This window comes from Cotesia glomerata, linkage group LG5 (genome assembly GCF_020080835.1).
Source record: "Cotesia glomerata isolate CgM1 linkage group LG5, MPM_Cglom_v2.3, whole genome shotgun sequence".
Classification (NCBI taxonomy): domain Eukaryota; kingdom Metazoa; phylum Arthropoda; class Insecta; order Hymenoptera; family Braconidae; genus Cotesia; species Cotesia glomerata.
In genome coordinates, this window is record NC_058162.1 from 12,740,087 (window position 1) to 12,764,578 (window position 24,492).

Genomic DNA, 24,492 nt, shown 5'->3' on the forward strand with positions numbered 1-24,492 from the left:
AGTTAAAAATTTCAAAGGTACACTTGAATTATTACCAATCAACAAAGATCGTTATATTGCTTTTACTAAGTATGTTGAAAAAACATGTGTTAATCTAAGATTCATAGACTCATTTAAATTTATGGCCTCTAGTCTAGACAAATTAGCATCGAACTTAAAAGAAGATGATAAAAAGATAACAAAACTTCATTATAATGATCTTGAAAAATTTAGATTAGTCATTAGAAAGGGAGTATTCCCGTATGAATATATAACATCGATAGATAAACTCAATGATACAAAATTACCTGAGAGGAAGCATTTTTATTCGAAATTATCCAACAGTAATGTAACGAAAAAAAATTACGCATTCGCTCAATTAATCTGGAAAGAATTTAATATAAAAACATTAGGAGAGTATTCTGATTTATATCTTAAAACTGATGTTCTTTTATTAGCTGATATATTTGAAAACTTTAGAAGTAATTGTTTAAAAACTTATCGTTTAGATCCTTTACACTACTATACAGTACCAGGGCTAGCTTTTGATGCCATGTTAAAGTATACTGGTGTTGAGTTGGAATTATTGACTGATTCGGAAATGATGCTATTCATTGAAAAAGGTGTCAGAGGTGGTGTTTCTCAGTGTACAAATAGATATGCATTAGCGAATAATAGATATATGGGTGATAATTTTGATTCAAATAAACCAGAATCCTATTTAATGTATTTTGATGTTAATAATTTGTATGGTGCATCTATGAGTATGCCTTTACCAACAGGCTCATTTGAATGGGTTGAATTAAATTTCGATATAAATCAGGAAATTGATAAATTTTTAAATAATACCGAAGGTTTTGGCTATATACTTGAAGTTGATCTAAAATATCCGGAGGAATTATATGACCTACATAAAGATTTACCTTTATGTCCTGAACACTTTTTACCTCCAGACAGCAAACATACAAAATTAGCAACTACTTTGTATGATAAAAAAGAGTATGTAATACACTATAGAAATTTAAAACAATGTTTAGACTTGGGATTAAAATTAACAAAAGTACACCGAATTTTAAAGTTTAGAGAGTCACCATGGTTAAAACCGTATATAGATAAAAATACTGATTGTAGAAAGGCTGCAAAAAATGAATTTGAAAAAGATTTTTATAAATTAATGAATAATGCAGTTTTTGGTAAGACTATGGAAAATGTTAGAGAATATAAAGATGTTAGAATAGTTACAAGATGGTCTGGTAGATATGGTGCTTTTGATATGATTTGCAAACCAAATTTTCATAGTCTTACAGTTTTTGATGAAAATATGATTATTATTGAAATGAAATGTGCTGAAGTTAATTTTAATAAACCAATCTATGCTGAGTTTTGTATTTTAGATATGTCAAAAACTTATATATACGACTTTCATTATAATTATGTAAAGAAAAATTTTAAAAATGACGATTCTAAATTAATGTATACAGATACAGATAGTCTAATTTATCACTTTACTGTACCTAATATATATGAAATCATCAAACGTGATATTGCAAAGTTTGATACCTCTGACTATCCACCAAATAATATTTACAATATTCCGTTAGTAAATAAAAAAGTCTTAGGATTAATGAAAGACGAAAATAATGGTAAAATTATGTCGGAATTTGTTGGATTAAGAGCAAAACTTTACGCATTTCAAATATATAAATCTGGAGAAGATCAAATTCAAGCATATGAGTCTGATGAAGAAATAAAAGATGATACGGTTAAAATGCGAGCAAAAGGTGTCAAAAAATCGACTTTGCGAACTATAACGTTTGATGATTATAAACAATGTCTATTCGATAATATAAGAGTAACAAAAGATGTATATGTTATAAAAAGTAGAAATCATGAAGTTCATACACTTCTTCAAACGAAATTAGCTTTAAGTTGGGAAGATGACAAACGTCAACTTCTCAAAAATAGAACAGACACTTTACCATGGGGTTATGAAATATCAAGTTCACAAAAGTTGCCAATATTGAAAAAAACTATTAAAAGACTAAGATTATTTTAAATTCAATTTTTAAGTAATTAAATGTTTAATTAAATTTTAAGTAATTAAAAAATTAATGTTATGTTTTTTGTATTAATAATAGAAAAAAAATGGAAATTATAAATAAAAGAAAAAAATTTTTTTTTTCTGTTAATTTTTCATGTATATATGTTTTTTATTTTAAAGTATAATTTTTAAGAACATATATAAGTACATTTTTAACATAAATTTAATTGAAGTAATTCATAATTTATTCTTGATTATGAAGGTTTGATAAGAAATTCAAACTTGTGATAAGCTGTTCCGAAATAATTCAAGTGAAGTTCTCCTGCTGAGGCCAAATCGATCAGTGAAGTTAACTGCTCTTCATCATCAATGAGCTTTCGGTTGGTTCGATTCGGGAAGAAGATTGAGAACTCGTTTTCCACAATTCCCAAAATTTTTGGTCCATATTTTGTGTTGACTTTCTTAATTTCCGTGATTTGATAAATCTTGTTCAGTTGCAGTTCTTCAAACTTTTTAGTTGGTAAAAAGTTCGGTAAGTTGTTGATTTTATTGATAGCACTCAAATCCATTTTTGGATTATTAAGCTAAGAAATTAATAGAAAATAGTTAATAATAATAGTAGAAATTAGTTATGAAATAGAATAATGAAATTAATGACTTACTTGATTTTCTGTAGAGTACACAAATTTTAAATATTTTTAACAAAAGACACAAGTTTTTTTTTAAACTGAACGACTGATTGTAGTAACTGCAGGCAGAGGACTGAAATTTGGAGGCAAGTAAGTATAACTCCCCACCAAAGATCCGCTCCCAACGACGACAACACCAAAAACAGGTTTAAACTTGTCGGATGACATAAAAACATGACGTAATCGAGAGAGGAGGGGCTAAAAACCGTTAAAATTCACGATGACGACGCGAAAAAAACAGGTTCAAACTTGTCGGATGACGTAAAAAACATGATGTAATCGAGAGAGGAGAGGCTAAAAAACGTTAAAATTCAGAAAAAACTCTTACCCCACGTCGATAGATAAAGAAAATCTATTCGGTATCAAACCGACTGTCGATAACATAGATCACCAATTGACATCAAACTTACCTCAAATCGATAAATAAACTTTAATACCTCCATTTCATCTCACCAGAGCGGCGTAAGTATTGATCTTTCTCGCATATACTTATACCACAAGTCATTTGAATATATATAAAATTCATCATCGCATCAAATAAGTGCATATCACATCAACACCAAAGCTGATACACACAGCCAAAAGGTATCAGCTCTGCTGTTGGGGTGGTAGCATTTTGACCTCAACGAAATCAATCAACAAATCGATGATAATCCCCCCAACAGTCGGTAAAAATCAATCACCAAATCGATGATAATCCCCCAACAGTCGGAAAAAAAACCGACCAACAAATCGATGATAATCCCCCAACAGTCGGTAAAAATCAATCACCAAATCGATGATAATCCCCCAACAGTCGGTAAAAACCAACCAACAAATCGATGATAATCCCCTAACAGTCGGTAAAAATCAATCACCAAATCGATGATAATCCCCCAAACAGTCGGTAAAAACCGACCAACAAATCGATGATAATCCCCTAACAGTCGGTAAGCAGAGCACAAAAACCCACCATCGGTATCGCAAAAACTCCACAAACAACCGTCGATAAGGCAGAAACCCAATGCCGGTACTGCAGAAATCTACTTTATCGGGGCATCAAACCGACCTTGTTTAGCTACTACATAGATTGTATTTTTGAGCTAGGAGAGCTCAAAAACATCATTACTGCAGTTTTATGCACCTAGGTATGGAATTAGCGGGAAGTTGCACGGATGACCTTCAGGGTCTACCGTTTTTCTATTTTTTTCTCTTTTTTTGCAATTTCTCGAAATCTACCGGTCCGAAATTGTTCCAACTCATGAAAAATCTAAGTTTGGCGAAACCTTTTCGAATGACACCAACTGCGATAAAATCGTTCAAGCCGTTCAAAAGTTATAAGAGGTTTACATACACACACACACATTAGGGTGTTTCAAAAAAAGACGAATTTTTTTTTTTTCTTTTGGTGTCTAAAAATTGATAGTATACCTAAAAACAAAAATTTTGGCGCCCATGTGAGCTCTTAATATGAATAGTAAGATTTGCCTGTATCCATTTCTTTATTTTCCATTTAAATAACACGGGAAAAATTTTTTTTAATTTTTTAATTTTTATTACTTTGGAACGGTTCATCGTAACAACAATCTGAAAAATGATATTAGTAGGAAATTTTACGCTCTACAAAAAACGTTTATAGACCAAAGTTCCTCAGATTAACGGCTTCAAAGATATCCGCGGTCAAAGATAACACTAATAAAAAATTTCAAATATTTTCCAATAAAATTACAAAAAAAATATCACATGCTATATTTTTATTATTTTTTATGTTAAATTACTTCAATTACGTTAACCTGAGACTGTAAACTTTTTTTTTTTACTAATTAATTCAATACTTAACTCACGAAATGCACTAATATATAAATATAAACGTTAAAAATGTCACATAAATGATTTTTTGGTCTTTCTTATAACAAATTTATTTTATATTTTATAAAATTTATAAATTTTTGTAAGAGGAAAATGTAAAGTTCCTTATTACACAAACTCACCAAACACTCATCATTGCATATTATTCAAAATAATATGAAAATTTTGTAAATACGTTAAATCAATTAAATCTACTATAAAACTTGATCAAATGTTTTTTATTTGAAAAATATCAACAGAGCTTTATTTAGCTCTATCGGTACAGAGTATTATACTCATTTAATTTGAGTGTTGTAGCTAATAAGCTCTGTGTTGGTAAGCCTGGTTGTTCGGTACTAACTTCATTTAGTTGCTTTGCTCTCAACGCTTTACTATATCCTCTCGTTATTGTCTTTGTTCATTGATACTGACTGTTTTTTCAATCCGTTATATTATTAATTTAATTAGTTATAAATTTTGTGACTATAATGGTGAAAACAGTGTACTTGATTGGTGATGTGTTAAGTGAATTAGTTGGAAAAAAATTACCCTCTCTGAAAGAGGTTATGTCGCTTTTATTTTATTATCTTGATACGAAAAATTTTTCAGTTAAAGAAAGTATATCAATCACTATCGACAAAGTTTTTGAAATTTGGTGTGCGGCACAAATCCCGACAAGAGAGAAAAGATCTGCTTTTTTGAAACTAATCTCAAATCACAATCGATGGAAGAATTTACAAAAAAACCCGTAAAATGAAAAAGTCAAAGTCTCAAAAAAAAAAGGAATCCGTTTTTCAGGATGAATTAAATAAACTATTTGATGTAGCTCATGCGGATGTTTTAAATATACTGGACAAAGAAAAAAGATTATTTTATTTGGGACAAAAATCTTCCAGTCGACGTGGTTTTATTTCATATAATTCTCAACCAATTTTAGAAGATGTCGAAGACATGGATGTTGATATCAGCAATTATGATAATAATAACAATAATAGTGATAATAATAGTGAAGAGAACATTGATAGCAATGATAAAAACTATAATAATAATGGTAATGATAGTAATTATAATGTCGGAGAGTTTGATAACGACAATGTCAACTATTATTGTGCAGTTGAGACTGATGATGTTGCTAATCATAAAATATCAAGTCATCCATCTCAATTATCCCAGAAATCTTTGGAAAGTAATATTTCTCGTATAATCTCTGATTATGAAGATGAAATGCCAAAACAACAAGTTCCAAAAATTGATATAATGACACCAGAACTTGCTGCGGCTTTGGATAGAGCTAACGTGACTAGTAGGATGGCGACTTACATTATTGCTGCTTTATTATCTTGCTTGAACATTGATTGTGCAAGCGTAAACTTTAGTCATGTGACTATTCACCGAGCAAGGGAAAAATTCCGGAAAGAAGCGGCGTTAAATCTGAAGACTAATCTGGAAACTGACAATTATGTACTACATTTTGATGGAAAACTGTTATCAGATATTACAGGTACAGAACAAGTTGACCGGCTTCCGATTATTTTATCATCATCAGGTAAATTTCAACTGTTAGGAGTTCCTAAACTAGAATCTGGGACTGGACAAAACCAAGCTTCAGCTATTATTAAAACAGTAAAACAATGGGATATTAATACTGACAACATCAAAGCATTGTGTTCTGATACTACGGAGTCAAATACGGGTAAATAATTTATTAATAAAAAAAATATAACATGGTTGATTACCGTAATGTTTAAATGCTAAATCAAATCAGATTTTTAGTATTAACCATTAATTTCCAAGTTATGAGTTATTTTTTTTTTCAAATTGAAAAGATTTCTCCGTACTACTCTAAAAAATCGATACTTCACTAGCAATTCTCATTTTATTTTTTCAGGAATCAGAAATGGTGCGTGTGTATTAGTAGAAAAGGCTCTTAGTAGAAAACTGTTGTACTTGCCATGCCGACACCATATTTTTGAAATTGTTCTTCGAAGTGCATTTGAAGTATACTGGCCTGCTTCGTCTGGCCCAAACGTTCCAATTTATCAGAGATTTAAAAAGAAGTGGGATGAAATTGACCAATCAAACTTTACGGCTGGTATTTGTGACAAAAAAGTTTTGGAAGTAATAACACCAATCAAAGATGAGATTTTGAAATTCGTTAATAATCAAATAGAAGTAAAATTTTTTAATCCAGCGCTGAAGAATTATTAACTGATGTTAAAGTGGAAAAGAAAAATGTATAAAGTTCAGTATAATTGAGAAGCTGATTTTCAAAAGGGTATCTTTTCATATTTTAAAATACCAGTTTTCTGAACTTTTAAATACTAATTACTTTGAGAATTATGAACATTTATAAATGAAAATCGAATTGCAGCTTCATAACCGATTGCACTTTATAGCTAAATTAAAAAAAGTTCAATACAAATATTTATAATTAAAGATAACTAGTTTTTTGTCTCGATTAATCAAAAATCAAAAGATACCCTTTTGAAAATAAGCTCCTCAATTATCAATTTTACTCTGATTAATTAACTTGCCGTCGTGATTAAAAATATTGAAAATCAGTTTCACATGACTGTTATACTTTCAATCATCTTTAACGATTAAAATTGCGTTTGTAAAATATTTTACAACTTTTACCTCACATCAGTTAATAATAATTATTCTTCTCAACTTTGAAATTGCGATATAATCAATTTCATTTTGACTTATAACTTTTTTTGTAGATGGATCATTGTCGAGACGATTACCGTGAACTTCTGGAATTATCATTAATATTTTTGGGTACTACTACCACAAATATTACATTTAAGCATCCTGGAGCGGTCCATCATGCAAGGTGGATGGCTAAAGCAATATATAGTTTAAAAATTTTTTTATTCAGAAATGAATTTAATCTTACTAAATCGGAAATAGATGGATTGCGAGAACTTTGTTTATTTATCATAATATTCTATTTAAAAGCTTGGTTCACTGCGCCGTGTGCTATAACAGCACCTAATAATGATTTAACTTTGATTAAAGAATTAATTTCATATGAAAGATTTAATAATAGTCTTTCACAGACATGCTCACAAAAATTAGCCGATCACTTGTGGTATTTAAACAACGAGCTGTCTGTTTTATCTCTCTTTGATAAAAATGTTTCAGTTGGAACAAAAAAAAGAATAGTTCATGCTCTTAAAAACTGTAAAGCCAATGAAACTACAACAAATCGCTTTATAATAGATAAGAAAAATTTAGAGTCATTATTAAATAAAGATCTTAGTCAATTTATGTCTATGAGATCGATTAATATTTGAATCGTTTGATTTGTCGTATGAGTTCATTGATGAGGATGTTACTTTGTGGCCTCAGAATCCGAATTTCTTAGAAAACTTGGAGTATTTCGGGAAACTTCAAGTTGTGAATGATGTAGCAGAACGCGGCGTGGCATTGATAGAGCAGTATAATCGATGCTTAACGAAAGATGAAGAACAGCTTCAATATTTGTTGCAAGTAGTGACAGAACATAGAAAACAATATCCTAATTGCAATAAAAGTAATTTTATAAAACTGTAATATTTTCAAGTTGAAAAATTGTTGTAACAAGTTGTAAATATAGTTTTTGTTATAAAGAATTAATTGTTCAATTAAATTTCTTAATATTTAGTAAAAAAAATAAATTTGTTATAAAAGAGACCAAAAATCATTTATAAGATATTTTTAACGTTTATATTTATATATTAGTGCATTTCGTGAGTTAAGTATTGAATTAATTAGAAAAAAAGTTTACAGTCTCAGGTTAACGGAATTGAAGTAATTTAACATAAAAAATAATAAAAATATAGCATGTGATATTTTTTTTGTAATTTTATTGGAAAATATTTGAAATTTTTTATTAGTGTTATCTTTGACCGCGGATATCTTTGAAGCCGTTAATCTGAGGAACTTTGGTCTATAAACGTTTTTTGTAGAGCGTAAAATTTCCTACTAATATCATTTTTCAGATTGTTGTTACGATGAACCGTTCCAAAGTAATAAAAATTAAAAAATTAAAAAAAATTTTTCCCGTGTTATTTAAATGGAAAATAAAGAAATGGATACAGGCAAATCTTACTATTGATATTAAGAGCTCACATGGGCGCCAAAATTTTTGTTTTTAGGTATACTATCAATTTTTAGACACCAAAAGAAAAAAAAAAAATTCGTCTTTTTTTGAAACACCCTAACACACATATACACCTGCGGCAGAGGAAAAACTGCTACCAGGCGCGTCTTCCCGTAGCAGACGGGAGAACGCTTGCTGTCCTTGGATGACACTAGGTCTCTTAGTTGATGAGGTACAGAGGGTAGGAGCCAAATAAAATACGCTCCCGTGGACAAAACTCCCCCCCCCCCCTTTAATGGGTTGGTCACACTAACTGACCTAGCAAGACGATCGTTTCCTGCTGTAACTGGGAGTGTCTGGAACCCGTGCCAATTATTTCCGACGACGCAGGCTACGGCTGATGTGAACTTGCTCTGCCGAGGTGTAAGTTGCAGTAGCGGATCAGGAGCCAGCCACTTCGGGCCTTGATCAGGAAGTACGCAGCGAGTGTTAGAGATCGGAATCTTCACCATCCCGAGCGAGTCTTGTCCGTCCGTGTATTCCGGGACTGGCTAAGTGTTGGCTAGGCCTCAGGAAACTTGGGTAGGAGTACTATCTCCGAGGGTACACCCGTTCCTAGTTATGACAACCCGCTCCACTCCGTACGATTTGCTGGTAAATCAAAAAGGATAAGTAATTTACAGGAAACAAACAAGAGTGGAAATAGGCTTCATGCCGAACAAGCAGCGATTGAAGCAAGCGCTGAAATGAAGCGAACGCAAGTGCTGGAGCACCTTGAAAAGCTGACCATTGAGCTGCAAAAGTTTGTCCAAACTAAGGTCAATATCCACAAGGAGATAAAGACCAAGACAACCGGTGTAGTCAATGCTCTTGGAAGATTCAAGAATCTGGACGAGGAATGGCAGTCATAAAAGTGTTTATTTGGAATTACTCCAAATTTCCTAGTTTTATCAATCCAAACTTGAAGATTCTTTATGAAACTAAAAAAATTTCGTCAAATTCTGCCAACTGCGTGAAAATCGGTTGATTCATTCATAAGTTAGTGCGGTTTGAAAATTAAAAAAATATTGTTCTAAGAAACTTCCATCAGACTTTTGAGCTCGAAGAGCTCAAAAGCTTAGAAAAGCTATCTTTTCAATCTCGAAGAGCTTAAAATAACATAGATTGTATTTTTGAGCTAGGAGAGTTCAAAAATATCATTACTGCAGTTTTATGCACCTAGGTATGGAATTAGCGGGAAGTTGCATGGATGGCTTTCAGGGTCTACCGTTTTTCTAATTTTTTTATTTTTTGAACATAATCTTGCATCCTTAAAATAAGTCATCCTCAACGCATGATAGAATTTGTTAATTGTCTTTTTTTTACTTCATTTAAAGTTGTTGACGCCACTTGTCGTCTTATTAACATGGGAATAATTTGTAATTTGAGTTTGAGAACTATTAATGTGCAGAAATTCGTAAGTAAATAAGTATTCGAAAGAATGAAAAAAAATTGATGTTCTCATGAAATTATTTATAATTTTTGTAGAAAATGAATATCTGTTTGAATTATTTGAGGTTAAAAACTGTAATTGAAATGAAGAAACAAAAAAAATATATTATGTGTTAAAATCATATAAAATTATATAATGCGTTAAGCCTGACTTGAAAATTATGTCTAAAAAATAAAAAAAACGTTGAAATGAATTTATTATTTAATATTTTCACGTCGTACATTTGATTTTTAAATACTGAAAATGACAATTTTATGTATCTGCATAATTTTACCTTTTATAGAAGTTGCAAAAAACAAAAAAAAAAATTTTTTTTGAAATTCAAAATTTTTTTTTTTAAATTCAAAAATTCATATTTTTGAAAAAAAACCCCTATCCAAAAATTTCAGGATCTTTTAAGATCAGTACAAGGTATCATACAAAAAAAATTAAGCCAAAACTTTAATGGCAGTCTTCATTTTTGACGATGTTCAAAACTTCAAAATCTGACAAATTTGGCATTTTTCAAAATTTTTTTCTATAGCCCCAAGTGCCTTCTTTTAAACAACCGAAAGACCATTTCTGTATCTATAATAGCATCCGAGATATTGCAAATCAAAATTTAAAAACTGAAAAAATCGCGAAGTTTTGAATTCGCATATCATTTGAAAAAAATTTTTCTATTATTTTTCTTTGGCAGAAATTTGTTGTATGATAAAAGAAAACTTCTGACCAAACTTCATCCAAATCGAAAGGGGTCGATTCCAACTATTGGTCGATTTGACATGGAATGACCCACATGCAAATACATATATATATATATATATATATATATATATATATATATACATATATGCATCTACACTTATTTCTACTAGCAATCAAGGTAACTTGGTATAGCTTGGGCACCGCCCGAAAAAGAAGGTGCGTAAGAAGAGTCCAATTACCTTACAAGCGGATGCTTCCTCTAAATTGATGATGCAGCTGTCTCGCGGCTAGCTGTAGTCGTTGTGCCGGAAATATAGATGATAAAAAAAAAATTTTCACTGTCTTCGATCGAGAAGTGTTGTTTTAAGTGTCCGAAATCTCACCACTGCCACCAAAAATCTATCTGTATTGTCCGAAATAATAATAATAAGTTTTTATTTAAATAGCGTAGTTCCAAAAAAAAGGCTCGAACATAACAAGTTGATTTTTCCTTACAGAAATCTGCAAGAATTTTATATCTTTGTGGATTTGCGAACACGGCCCGGATCGGCTCTTGTTGTCGACAGGAAAAATGATGTAAATTTGAAGGGAACAGGACACTTACACTAATAAAATTAAAACAATCAATAATTCGGGTTCTCACTGTTATATTGTACTTAAAAACAATTTCACTCAGTTCTAGTTTAACAAAATAAAGAGTTCGTAAACGGAGTAGCGACTTCAGCAAACAATCACTATGTTCGCCGTAAAATATAAACTAATAATTTTGATAAGGAACCGTATCACTCAATACAACGGGGCTCTTGATACAAACTCAAGGGCATTCTAACGCATAAGGAGAAAATACAAATTTAGGAAATCAAAAAAGGGTAATTGGGAGAAAAATTAGATTTAAGCCGATACGTGTCGAGGTATAGGACCCACTCGGGTTCAACAAGAATAACTGCTTCTTGCTTCAATAATAATTTGAAATAAACACCGATCCGTTGTTTCTCAGAGTTTTAAAAGATTTGGTAAATCATGACTCCGGAAGGGAGTCTGATTTTCTGATTGGTCAGGAAGGTGAATTTTAGTAAGACGTGGCGGCGTCTAAACCGCGTAGCGTCTGTAATGAGTGAAGCGGGCCCAAATTTTGCAAGCACTGCAATTTGCAGCGCGAAAAAGGAGACCCTAGCTTATATCATGCAACGCTGGATATAACAGATCAAATCAGATCAAGCTTAATGAATGTATGTAATCATAAATGTGATATGGATAGATCTAATTAGATCTGCTCTGATCAGAGCAAATCTACTTAGGTACAACTTTTTATCCTTTATGTTCTAATAAATAGCTCTTACAAATGCACTAACTTTGATCACGTTTTTATCATTTAATACAAATTATTACCAGATGTTATTGTTTCCATAGAAACTTTAGGTATTCTTCTTTACAATCACGCGCATTAAACCTGGTGTTAAGTAATTTATTTATTTGTAACTAATAGGGCCAGGAAGTTGGCATTTTTGCTTTATTCAAATTTAAGGTTAAACATATGAATGTTCATTTAAAAAACTGCGAAAGTCCTGTTAATTAATCATCAAAATTGTTAAAGATCAAGAATTTTCAATTTTCAAACATTTATAACTCAGAAACTATCAACTAACGTCAAATTTTAGAAAAGTAATTTTTAACTTTAAATTGCCTAAAATATTGAAAAAAAAAAATATCCGATTTAAAAAAAAATTATTTCTTAAATAATTGATTAAACAAATAGCTATAAACAATAGATGGCCCGGGATTTCACGAAAATAACTGCGATATTCGGTTTTAACGGGTCAAAATACACAAAGTAATCATATTTTGTACGTCGACCTCAAAATTTTACGAAAAGATAATACAGCGCCTACACTATTATCTGAAGAGTGACTCAGTCAGGTACTTCTAGTAGCTGAATGGTACGCTCTAGGACTGACATACAGGAGGACCCAGGTTTGAATTCCTAACATCGCAAATTGTTTATCAACGATAATACGACTTTAAATCACGGAAAATTGATATAAAATACATAATTCCTAATTTGCAAGTGAAAATGAAATAAATTTTACTATTATTATATTATTATTATGAGTTTTACTTGTATACCGTTTTCTGGTTTTTACAAGGTTTCTTTCCGCTCTATATTATCAACACAATTTTTCAACCCTTTTTTATTATCAACATATTCTCCACTCTTTTTATAATCAACATGTTCTCCACTTTTTATTATCTACATGTTCTCCACTTTTTTATAATCAACATAATTTTCGCACAAATAATTTTCATTCCAATGCGGGTGTGGACCGACTTGTGCTTTCTGTACTGCATTTACCCTATTCCTCACCCCTTTCTATCGGTTGTTGGAATAGTGGCGATAAGGAAACCACAGAGAAAACCCATGCCAGTACAGGTCGGCTACCGGAGCGACCCCCGACGGTTGGTGTTGTAACTATTCGCATAACCGTCGGGGCTCGAACCCTCGCCTCACGACATGATGCACGAACGAACTATGAGGATAATGACTTAGTCCGCTCGGCCATCATGCCGCAATAAATTTTACTATTATTTTTATTTTATAATTTTTTTTTATAAATTAATTCTGTATCAATTGAACCAGATCTCAACAGATCAGATTTGATCTAATCTGCTCAGATCTGATGAATTTGATCAGAGCAGATCTAAACATTTTTTCCCGGGTGAATCAACCTATTTTCACGATGTTGGAGGCGATCGACGGAGTTTTTTGAGCTCTATAGAAAATTTAGAAAAAAGAAAATTGATCTGATGAAACATTTCGGAGTTATTACAAAAAAACACTTATTTCGATTTTCTTCGACAACGATATCTCACGAACGCATCAACTGATTCTGACGCACTTGGTGGCGATCGATGCCGGTTTTCAAGGTTAAGAGCTGATTAGTTTTTGAGGTCGATCGGTTTAGCCAACTCGGGGATATTTTGAAAAAATGAAAAAAAAAACTTTTTTTTAACTTCTTGCTAAGAAAATCGGGAAGTTATTGTTTTCACCCTGTTTAGCAAAAATCGAGTTCACATCAGATCTCGACGTTTTGAGGTCATTGGAAGCTTCCCTGACCACCCCCGCGATGTTGTCACTATGTCTGTATGTGTGTGTGTGTGTGTGTGTTTTTTTTTTTTTTTCTGAGGGGGGAATCCATTTTGCGGATTCCAGGCATAGCTGTTTCGCCTGGATATGTGAAGACTCGACGCAGCGTCGTACAAAAACTCGACGCTAACGCCCCTACTCACTAAACCCTAAACCCCTTTTCTTCTGTCCTCTAATCCCTCATGGGAACCGCCGTCAGGCATTACTTCGTAAAGGGAAGAACTAGCTAATGCTCTTCCTTCTAGTGGCTAAAGTGTTAACTACCTTCCTTCTATCTTCTAATATTTGCTCTTCTTCTTTCGGTGGAACGCAAGTCTTTGAGGACCTGCTGCAAACGTGTTGGTAGCGTTCCAGGCAGCTTCTGATGACAACATTGCTTTAACTAGTGAATCTGGTTGCATTCTCTGGTTCAGGATCCTCTCCAACTCTTTAAGCTATGGATCGAAACGTGAACATACAAAGAAGACGTGCTCCGCATCTTCAGCAACTCCTGGGCAGGACGGGCACTCCGAAGAGTCATCGTGCTTAAAGCAGTGTAGATACTCTCGAAAACACCCGTGTCCCGACAACAACTGCCAAATGTCGATCCGAGGTATGAGGCGGTGCGTCCACCTACCCTTCTCTGCAGCATCCCATTGTAGTTGCCATCGGCCTTCGCTGTTGTGCCGTTCTTCAATTCTAAGTACTTCAGGGCTCAGTGCAGTTGACCTTTTTCGTTGGTAAAGGGCTCGTCTTTCCTCTGCTAGAACTCTACGAGGAAGGGTTCCAGCAATGATGCATACTGCTTCTTCTGATATAGTGCGGAAGGCACTAGCTACTCGTAGAGCACTCAGTCGATATACTGGTCCAGCTTTTTTCCATGATTTCTAGGTTTCCAGTGCATCAGCCTAAATGGATATTCCGTAAGTGAGCACTGATGTGACTACTGATGACAATAGTGGCCTCCTGCTCTGCAGTGGGCCTCCGATGTCAGGCATCAGCCGTGCGAGACTAGCCTTCACTACTGACGCTTTGGCACTGACGTGTTCCACCTGCTGCTTGAAGTTGAGTTGGGCATCCAGCATCACTTCCAGATAACAGATAAATGATTGGGATGTTATTTCTTGTTCTCCGACACTCAACTTGATGGTTTCTACCGTTTTTCTACAAGTGATGAGCACTGCCTTAGTTTTATGCTTGGCTAGTTGCAAGTTCATGTCCATCCACAAATTGACTCGTCTGAATGTAATATCAAATGCCATTCCTATCTCTTCGAGGTGCTTTGCGACGATCACGACAGCTACGTCATCCGCATATGCTACAAGTTTGACTCCCGTGGGCAATGCTATTCTCAGGAGGCCATCATACATGATGTTCCATAGCAGAGGACCTAAAACTGATCCCTGTGGCACTCCTCCGGAGATGTCGCACACTTCCGTACCGTTCTTCGTGTCATATTTCAGAACCCTATTCGTGAAGTAGCTCGCTACCATTCTGCGAAGGTATCCTGATACATTTTTTTCTTCTAGAGCCCGCATAACGCAGTCCCAGTTAGTGAAGTTGAAGGCATTCTTGATGTCCAAAGCAGCCACCAAGCAGTATTTCTTCTTTCCACCCTTTTGACTCGCTCCGGCGATTGCATCCTTGGCTGTATCAACAACCAATTTGATCGCATTCAGAGTTGACCGTCCTTTTCGGAAACCAAACTGGTTCTCTGCCAGGAGTCGATCGACTACAGCCTCTATTCTCTGATGAATTATGCGCTCGAATATCTTGCCGGCTGTGTCTTACATGCAGAGTGGTCGGGAGGATGACGGTTCTTCCAGCGGCTCTTTCCCCTTCGGAAGTAGCACTAACCGTTGCTGTTTACACTTCTGGGGAAAAGTCCCTTCCTTCAGGCATGTATCGTAAACGTCCAGGAATAATGCTGGTGATGCCCTAAGGATTGATTTTAGGGCAATATTAGGGACTCCGTCCAATCCCGGCGCCTTATAATTCTCTCCTCGATTGCCTGCCTCTATCAGCAGACCATCGAGATCCGAGATGTCGATAACGATACGACAAAAGAGCATATTCAGACCGCTCTAAAGAGGGAAGCTGGAGAAAGTTATGAAATCCCACTATAGGCAATCAAAATTCGTAAAGCCTTTAGGGGTACGCAGACAACCACAGTGTTACTACCAGCAGCTGCACCACAAAAGTTATTGGAGGGAAACTGCAAAATAAGGATCGGCTGGGTCAATTGCCGAATGAGAGCAACGAAGAGACCCATACAATGCTTCAAATGCTGGCACTTTGGGCACTTCGGATCTCAGTGCAAAAGCGAAGTCGACCGTTCTAAGCACTGCATGAAGTGCGGAAAAGAAGGACTCAAAATTGCTGATTGTAAAAATCCAGCTAAATGTGCACTGTGTGTTGAACAGCATGGCATAGAAAAGGCGGCTCACCATGCAGGCACGAACAGATGCCCCGTCTTCCAAGAAGCGCTCCAGAAGATAACGAAGCCAAGAACATGAAGATATTGCAGGTCAACTTTAATCATTGTGAGGCTGCGCATGACCTGCTCTTGCAAACTGTGCGCGAATTAGAGGCAGACGTAGCACTTATAAGTGAGCCTTATAGACACCTGAGTAACCAACCCTGGGAATCCGACAGCACTAACAAAGCCGTCATCTAGTCCTGCGGTAAATGTCCGTTTCAGGAAACTGTCAACAATAAAGAAGCTGGCTTCGTAGCAGCATGGGTAGATAACCTCCGCTTGTACAGTTGCTATGCACCACCTAGTCTTTATAACGAACAGTTTAAAGACTTCCTTGATCGGCTAACTGAGGACGCAAGAAAAAATTTCCCGTGGCAATAGCTGGTGACTTCAATTCCTGGGCAGCAAACTGGCGCAGCAAGTTCACTTATACACGTGGAAAAGCATTTCTCGAGGCAATGGCCACACTGGACGTGATCCTTCTTAACACCGGTGACACGCCAACGTATACTAAGGGAGAGGCAAACTCAATTGTCGACCTTACATTTGTCAGCAGTTGCTTAGCTCGAAGAGGTTTTTCTTGGAAAGTATTGAACATCTATACAGCCAGCGACCATAGTGCGATACTATGGGAAATATCAACTGGCCAGAATTTAACAAGAGTCAACAGAAACGCCAGCGCGGTTGGGTGGACAGTTGAATTTCTCGACCTCACTGCTTTAGTAGTAGCCCTAAAGTGCGATCGGATCATCGTAGAAACTGCTGGAGAGAAAACCAAAGACCTAATGAGGAGAGTCACCCAGGCTTGCGACGCCAGTATGTCTCGGAAACGTGGCATGAATTCAAGACCTTCGGTGCACTGGTGGAACGATCACATTAGCATTCTACGTTCAGTGTGTCTTAAAATAAGAAGAAAGTCTCAGCGTGGCTACAGACGACCTAACTCCGCAGAGCTGTTGGCAGAGTATAAAGAGGCCCGACGAGAACTAAACAGAGCAACTAAAGAAAGCAAAAGACGCTGCTTGAAGGAACTGGTCGCAGAAGTAGAGAAAGATCCATGGGGCAGACCGTATAAGGTGGTTATGACCCACCTGAAATGCCAGCCAATGCCATCACCTACGTGTCCACAGCTCCTAGAGAAGACTTTTACTGCGCTGTTTCCCCAACAGCCGGTATTCACCTACAAATTGAAGCAGCTCAACCCTAAAAACATCCCAACTATCACGTTGGACGAGTTGACAGAGGCAGGCAATTGAGTAGAGAATAATAAGGCGCCGGGATTGGACGGAATCTCTAATATTGCCCTAAAATCAATCCTTAGGGCATCACCGGCATTATTCCTGGACGTTTACGATAAATGCCTGAAGAAAGGGACTTTTCCCCAGAAGTGGAAACTTCTAGTAAAGGAAAGACGAGCCCTTTACCAACGAAAAAGGTCAACTGCACTGAGTCCTGAAGAACTTAGAATTGAAGAACGGCAGAACAGCATAGGTCGATGGCAACTACAATGGGATGCTGCAGAGAAGGATCGACATTTGGTTTAACCGGAATCACGGCGAGGTCAATTACTATCTTACGCAGTTGTTGTCGGGACACGGGTGTTCTCGAGAGTATCTACACCGCTTTAAGCACGATGACTCTTCGGAGTGCCAGTCCTGCCCAGGAGTCGCTGAAGATGCGGAGCACGTATTCTTTGTATGTCCTCGTTTCGATCCACAGCGTAAGGAGTTGGAGAGGATCCTGAACCAGAGAATGCAACCAGATTCACTAGTGAAAGCAATGTTGTCATCAGAAGCTGTCTGGAACGCTACCAACACGTTTGTAACAGAAGTCCTCAAAGACTTGCGTTCCACCGAAAGAAGAAGAGCAAATATCAGAAGATATAAGTAAGGTAGTTAACATCTTAGCCACTAGAAGGAAGAGCAGTAGCTAGTACCTTCCCTCACGAAGTAATATCTGACGGTGGTTCCCATGAGGGATTAGAGGGAAGAAGAAAAGGGGTTTAGGGTTCATTGAGTAGGGGCATTAGCGTCGAGTTTTAGTATGACACTGCGTCGCGTCTTCACATATCCAGGCGAAACAGCTATGCCTGGAATCCGCAAAAAGGATTCCCCCGTCTGAAAAAAAAAAAAAAAAAAACACACACACACACACATATGCACACACATACACACACCCACACATACATACATACAGACGTACGGACATCATCGTAAAAATAGTCAAGAAAGCTTATTAGGGCTTCGAAACGTCGGGATCTGTTGAAACCTCGATTTTTGCAAAACGGGATAAAACCAATAACTTTCAGATTTTTCGAAAATCATTGATATTCTTAGCGGAAAGTTAAAAATTTTTTGAGTAGCATATCTCTATTTAAAAAATCTGGAAATCGGTTGACCACTAAGGCTAACTGTAGAACTTCCCGCTAAGCTTGAATTTGACACACCTTAAAATGTGTTTTTTGCTAATATTTGAGCTTTTCAAAATCAAAGCACAGTTTTTGACATGTTGAGCTCTTTGAGCTCAAAATGTATTTATTACACAACTATAACTTTTGAATTCGTCGCTTGATTTTCTTTTTTAAAAAAGTATTCGACTTAGTTTTCAACGCACAAAAAAAAAATTTACAGACTTATATTGATTGGTTGAGAAATCTGGAAGATAGCTTGAATTAATACCGAAAAATTAGGAAAGCGGTTGACTCTGAAGACGATCCCTGTAACTTCCCGCTAATTCCATACCTAGGCGTTTAAAATTGCACTTATGATGTTTTTTGGCTCTTCCAGCTTAAAAATACAATTTATGTATTATTGTGAGCTCTCCGAGCTCAACGAGTTAGCTTTTCTATGCATTTTAAATCTTTCAGCTCTAAAGTCTAATAGAAGTTTCATAGAAGACTATTTTTTGGATTTTCGAACCGCAATAACTTTTTGAATGAATCAACCGATTTTTACGCGGTTGAAGGCATTTGACGTAGTTTTTTCAGCCTCATAAAGAATCTTTAAATTTAAATTGATCGAACTAAGAATTTCGGAATAGTTACGAAAAATCACTTTTTACGGTTTTATTTCGTTCACGATATCTCTCAAACGAATCAACCGATTTTAACCAGCTGGCAGCGATCAACGTCGTTTTTTTCATGTTAATAGCTGATCAGTTTTTGGAATCGATTAGTGAAGCCGTTGGAAAGTTATTCCAAACAAACCAATCGTTCAAAAGTTGGACACACAACACACACACACACACACACACATACACACACACACACACACACACACACACACACACACACACACACACACGTGTTGGTCTACTTTCGAATAAACACACACAAAATCCATGAGAAATGGGCACAACACGGTAACAAGCATATGTTTTGGCGTATTTGTAGATAAATATACACAAAATCATGCTTAATTAAATAACGAAATAATGTTCGTAGTAGCTAATTTAGTAAAAAATAATCACTTATAAGAATCATGCGGGAAAGGATTACTTTGTCAAGAGACATATTGCCAGTAGGATATTTTGTCGGGGGGTATTTAGTCTATAGGCTGTTTTGTCGAGGGATGTTTTATCGGGGAAATCTTGTCAGGGGATATTTTGTCGAGAGATGAAAACGCGCGGAATCCAACTGCGCAGAAATCACCGCGGGAATAGTCAGGAAAGCTTTTTAGAACCTCATAACTTTTAGATCTAATGAAAACTCGATTTTCGCAAAACCAATAACCAATAACCGATAACCAAAGGGTCAAACCAATAACGTCCTGATTTTCGAAAATTTTCAATTTTCTTAGCTGAAAGAAAAGCCCATTTGGCAGACGATATGGAAATAGATTTCTTTATCGTATACAAAACGATAAGAAACATTCAAATAATCAATTAACTTACACTCAATTTCTTTTCATTTAATTTTCGAATATGTTTTTTACAATAATGATGAATACACACAAGGGTGCGTCAACATTTAATCTCCGAATGCAACCTTTCTAAATTGAAGTTTTGAGTTCCACCTTTAACAGAAGCTGTGTTTGGGCATTTCCTGATATATTTTGGTGTGTCACGATTTATTTGGTATTCACAAAATTTTTTAACAGGAGCTTCGTTTGGCCAAATTTTAGAATTTCATTAAAAATGCTTAAACATAGCACCTGTTAAAAAACAGGGACCTCTAAATGTACGTGTGTTGGGGGGGGGGGGGGATAAATTAAAGGACACTATCTGGAGAGGCTAGTAAAGTAAAATTCGGAATACTTGTAAGATTTTGCAGAAGGACAACTCTAAGGATAGTTTTAAGGACAAAATCCACGTTATTATTCAGGATAAAGATAAGGAAATCTTGAAGGCTAGGTTAAAGGACAATAGTAAGGATGACTTAAAGGAAAATTTTTAGGGAGTTTAGCAGAATAAAATTTACGATACTTAGAACGTTGAGAAGAAGGACATTTATATCGTTCTAAGGGAAAAATGCAGGCAGGTAACTGGGGTATAAAAATAATGCTGAAAAGCAACATAAGAAACGTTATTTTGATTATAGTCTAGTCAACAAGTTCAAAAACGTTAAAAATAGATATAAAGGTCCTAAAAATATAAGCGATGGCTCATTCGATTCGGAATAACCTCTAGAAAACTGTTTTTAAAGGATTTTGGTGCAGGTAAAAAATTGCAATTGTTATTAACAAAATAAGATGAAAAAAAAATGCTATTCCGTTTTTTGTTAAAAACTCAGAAAATATTAGTATTTAAGCAATCTTGAAAAAAGCTCGTTAAAGAGGAGGAAATTTCCAATAAAAAAGTCTTGACTCCTGGAACTCTATCTCCATTATTTATAATTTTAATTTGACGTTGAAAATAGGGCTCCATGCGGCTGTTACGGCATGCCCGCGCCGCCGCTAAAGAGAGTTTAACAATACAAATAATTTTTTTAAAACATAAAATGATATTTTAAAAATTTGAAAAAATTCTAGTATTTTCTTAACACTTGAAAGAATCGAGCCCTGAAGAAAAAAAAGTTTCATCACTATTTTTCAAAAAGTTATTCAATTGTTAACTACCAAATTTTTTCCCAATCTCCGTTGGCATAAACAATGGAATAAAAGGTATAAATAATTGGCCTATAAATTTTCAACTTCGTGGAGCCCTTTTGATATATATACTTCATAAGATCCTGCGATAAATTTTCATAAAAGTTTATTGATTTGTTAATTATGATTAAATATAACTATTGAAAAATTAAAAAATGTTAATAAAATTATTTTTTTCAATTAATATTTAGCTATGCCTGTTTTCACATTAAATAATAGCAGTAATTAACATAGGTTATGAATTTTTTACGTAATTTGTTTATAAAATTGTTTTAAACAAATAGAGAAATTCACTATTTTTGAAAAATTTTATTTTGCTATTTGGTTGTCCACAGAAAATTATGGTTTAAAAAAAAAAATTTGAAGTTGAGCAACTGCAGTGTATTAGTTTCAATAAATCTATCAGTACCAAAGGTTCTGTGGTTCTAATCGGTAAAAAGAGAGTTTCTGTTTTTTGCCATCTCCAGTCTCGCCAGGTTTGGAAGCTCGATAAACGTCAATTAATTCTAAGTTTTTAATTTTCACTTTGAAAATTAAATATCAAATGCATTCAATCAATTCAACAGATTACTTCAATTTTCAACAGAATACGTTTCCATACAAATTTTTGCCCGGGACTTAGAGAATAATTTTGGGCGTTCTTACAGCTATTCTACGGCGCACTAAAATAATTTACACAGCGTTCTCCAGGTCAATTCTTATGATTTTGGATTCTCCAAAATTCGAGCCTATCCGGGCGGACATTTAGCGCATACCAAAATTAAACATAAATAATCATTACTTAACAATAATTATAATAAACAATCCTCGTTGTGCCCAAAAAAAACGAAACGCCCGAGGCAAAATAATTTTCCCTCATCGGATTTTATCGGCAAAATTCCGAATTTCGTATCAGTTTATACCAATATATGGTCTTTAATTAAACAATTAAAAAAAATGACAAAAGATATAAATAATCAATAAAATTTCGGCTCTTTAATGCCCTCTCGTGCCGGCTCAGCCGGCAGAATATACCCAACTCGCCGGGTGCGTCACACAAATAACAAAAATAATAAAACATACTTTAAACAAAATTAACTAACGAAACACATTAAATAATACATATAATAATGAACTAAAATCTGGATATAGTGTTGGGTTCCTGGGGTCGCCACGACGGTATCTATGTTGCATCTTATACTCTGCTGCGTTATCTGGATAGAATTCTTGAAATAATTTATTTGATCATCTTCATACTTGACCACCAAGCCATTTTACCTTACTTTCTATGCTGCTTACCAGCTTAAATATCGCTTTGCGAACAATCCTCCATATGTATTTCTAAACAACCTTCGAAAAATTATATTTCATATTATTCTAACTTTTATCTACATTATTTTTCAAGAACGTTTTTTTATACTTCATTTGCAAAGAATGCCAGAAGTCAATTATAAATATTATTTGAACACTTAATATCGTTCTAATCTATATTGTTCGATTTTTTTTATCGAATAACATAATTTATTTAAAAATTTTACAAGCCGATTAAAATCGTCGTTACAAAAATCTTTCCTGTGCTTTTCTTAGCAGGGCTAAATTCCTGTCTCTACTCATAAGTATCTTCGATATAGATCGCGTCTTATCCAGATTGATATTTGAAAAATTTAGTAGATTCCAATTACGAGCAACGAAAATTTTATCAATCTTTAAGTGAATCAAAAGATCATTTCAGGATCATGAAGTTTTTATATCCTTGCATATTACCTTTGAATACCACAAAGAAAGAAAACCTTCATTTCAATGGTTTCGAAATGATATTTGCGACTTAAAATTTTTTTTTTATCCATAAATAATTTGTAAGTACTTTAAAACTGTTATTATATAAAAGAATAGTTACCTAGAAAAGCCGTTGGAGAAATAATACCAGTTCTTTTAGACACAACAATGGCAATACCGGTTTCCATGAAAGGTTCTGTAAAATCAACGACGGCTTCTCGATCTGCATTGATAGTTAACGATGTCAGTATCATGTCTGTCTTGCGATTGACCACGTCAGCTATCAGACCGTTCCATTTACCATTCTAAAAAAATCAAACATAGTTCGTTCAATTCCCTTATTAGTAGGGCTAAAGAGTTCGTGTTTTAAGGTTAGCGGTAAATTTTAGGATCGGTAATACTACCACAGAAATATGTTCAGATCGTACACAATTTCAGATTTGGCTTGGTATACTAGATTGAAGTTGCTGACTGAATCCGGAACACGGAATTGAACCATAGAATATTTAAAATTGAGTTCTCAAAAGTGTAAGATATATAGTGTAAGATGCTATATAGTGCTATAGCATCGATATAAGCTACCCGTAAAAGTAAATATTCAAAGTAATCAATGAGCGGATATTAACTAATAGAGAACATAAGCGATTAAATATGAATATAATATAGAGTCGTATAAGCATGGAATGACTCGTAAGCAGGGTAAAATTAAAAATATTTTCAGAAAAAATTCCAGGACTATGGGAAGGATAATTCTCATTCTAGTATGCAGTATAAAATGACATGACATTTTTAGGGTTAATATCGCGAAAATTTTAAAGTCAACACCCATATCTCTATGGAGAACTAAAATCGGAATTTAGATTAAAATCCAGTACAAAATTAAAGAAAATCTCTAGATCAAAATGCGATATTTCAATCAGGAATTTTTTTAGGGTTAAGATCTCTAGGACAGGACTTAAACCAGTATGCAAAATAAAATTCACAGTTTTTCTACGGTTAAGATCCAGGAATTTCAGACAAATACTGAGACCAAAATGCATGATGAAACTCAGTATTTTTTTAGGGTTGAGATTTAGGAAAATATCTATACCAGTATATCCAGAATGAAAATCAGGATATTTTTAGAAATTGAGTAGCTATTAGTTCTACCCCGTTTTGCAAAAATTGAGTTTTCACTAGATCTTGACGTTTCAAGGTTTTAGGAAGCTTCCCTGACTATCCCTACGATGGTATCCGTACATCTGTATGTAT

The 24,492-nt window shown here is 34.6% G+C and overlaps 1 protein-coding gene across 1 annotated transcript in view; it reads right to left on the reverse strand.

Moving 5' to 3' along the window:
* The window catches only part of LOC123265072 (glutamate receptor ionotropic, NMDA 2C-like), a 51,158-nt gene extending 27,610 nt beyond the window's left edge, over positions 1–23,548 (reverse strand). The window contains exon 1 of the mRNA XM_044728660.1: positions 23,363–23,548. Coding sequence (XP_044584595.1) covers positions 23,363–23,495 — 133 coding nt within the window. The 5' untranslated portion in view covers positions 23,496–23,548. The remainder of the gene's footprint in view (positions 1–23,362) is intronic.
* Between the last annotated feature and the right edge of the window lie 944 nt (positions 23,549–24,492).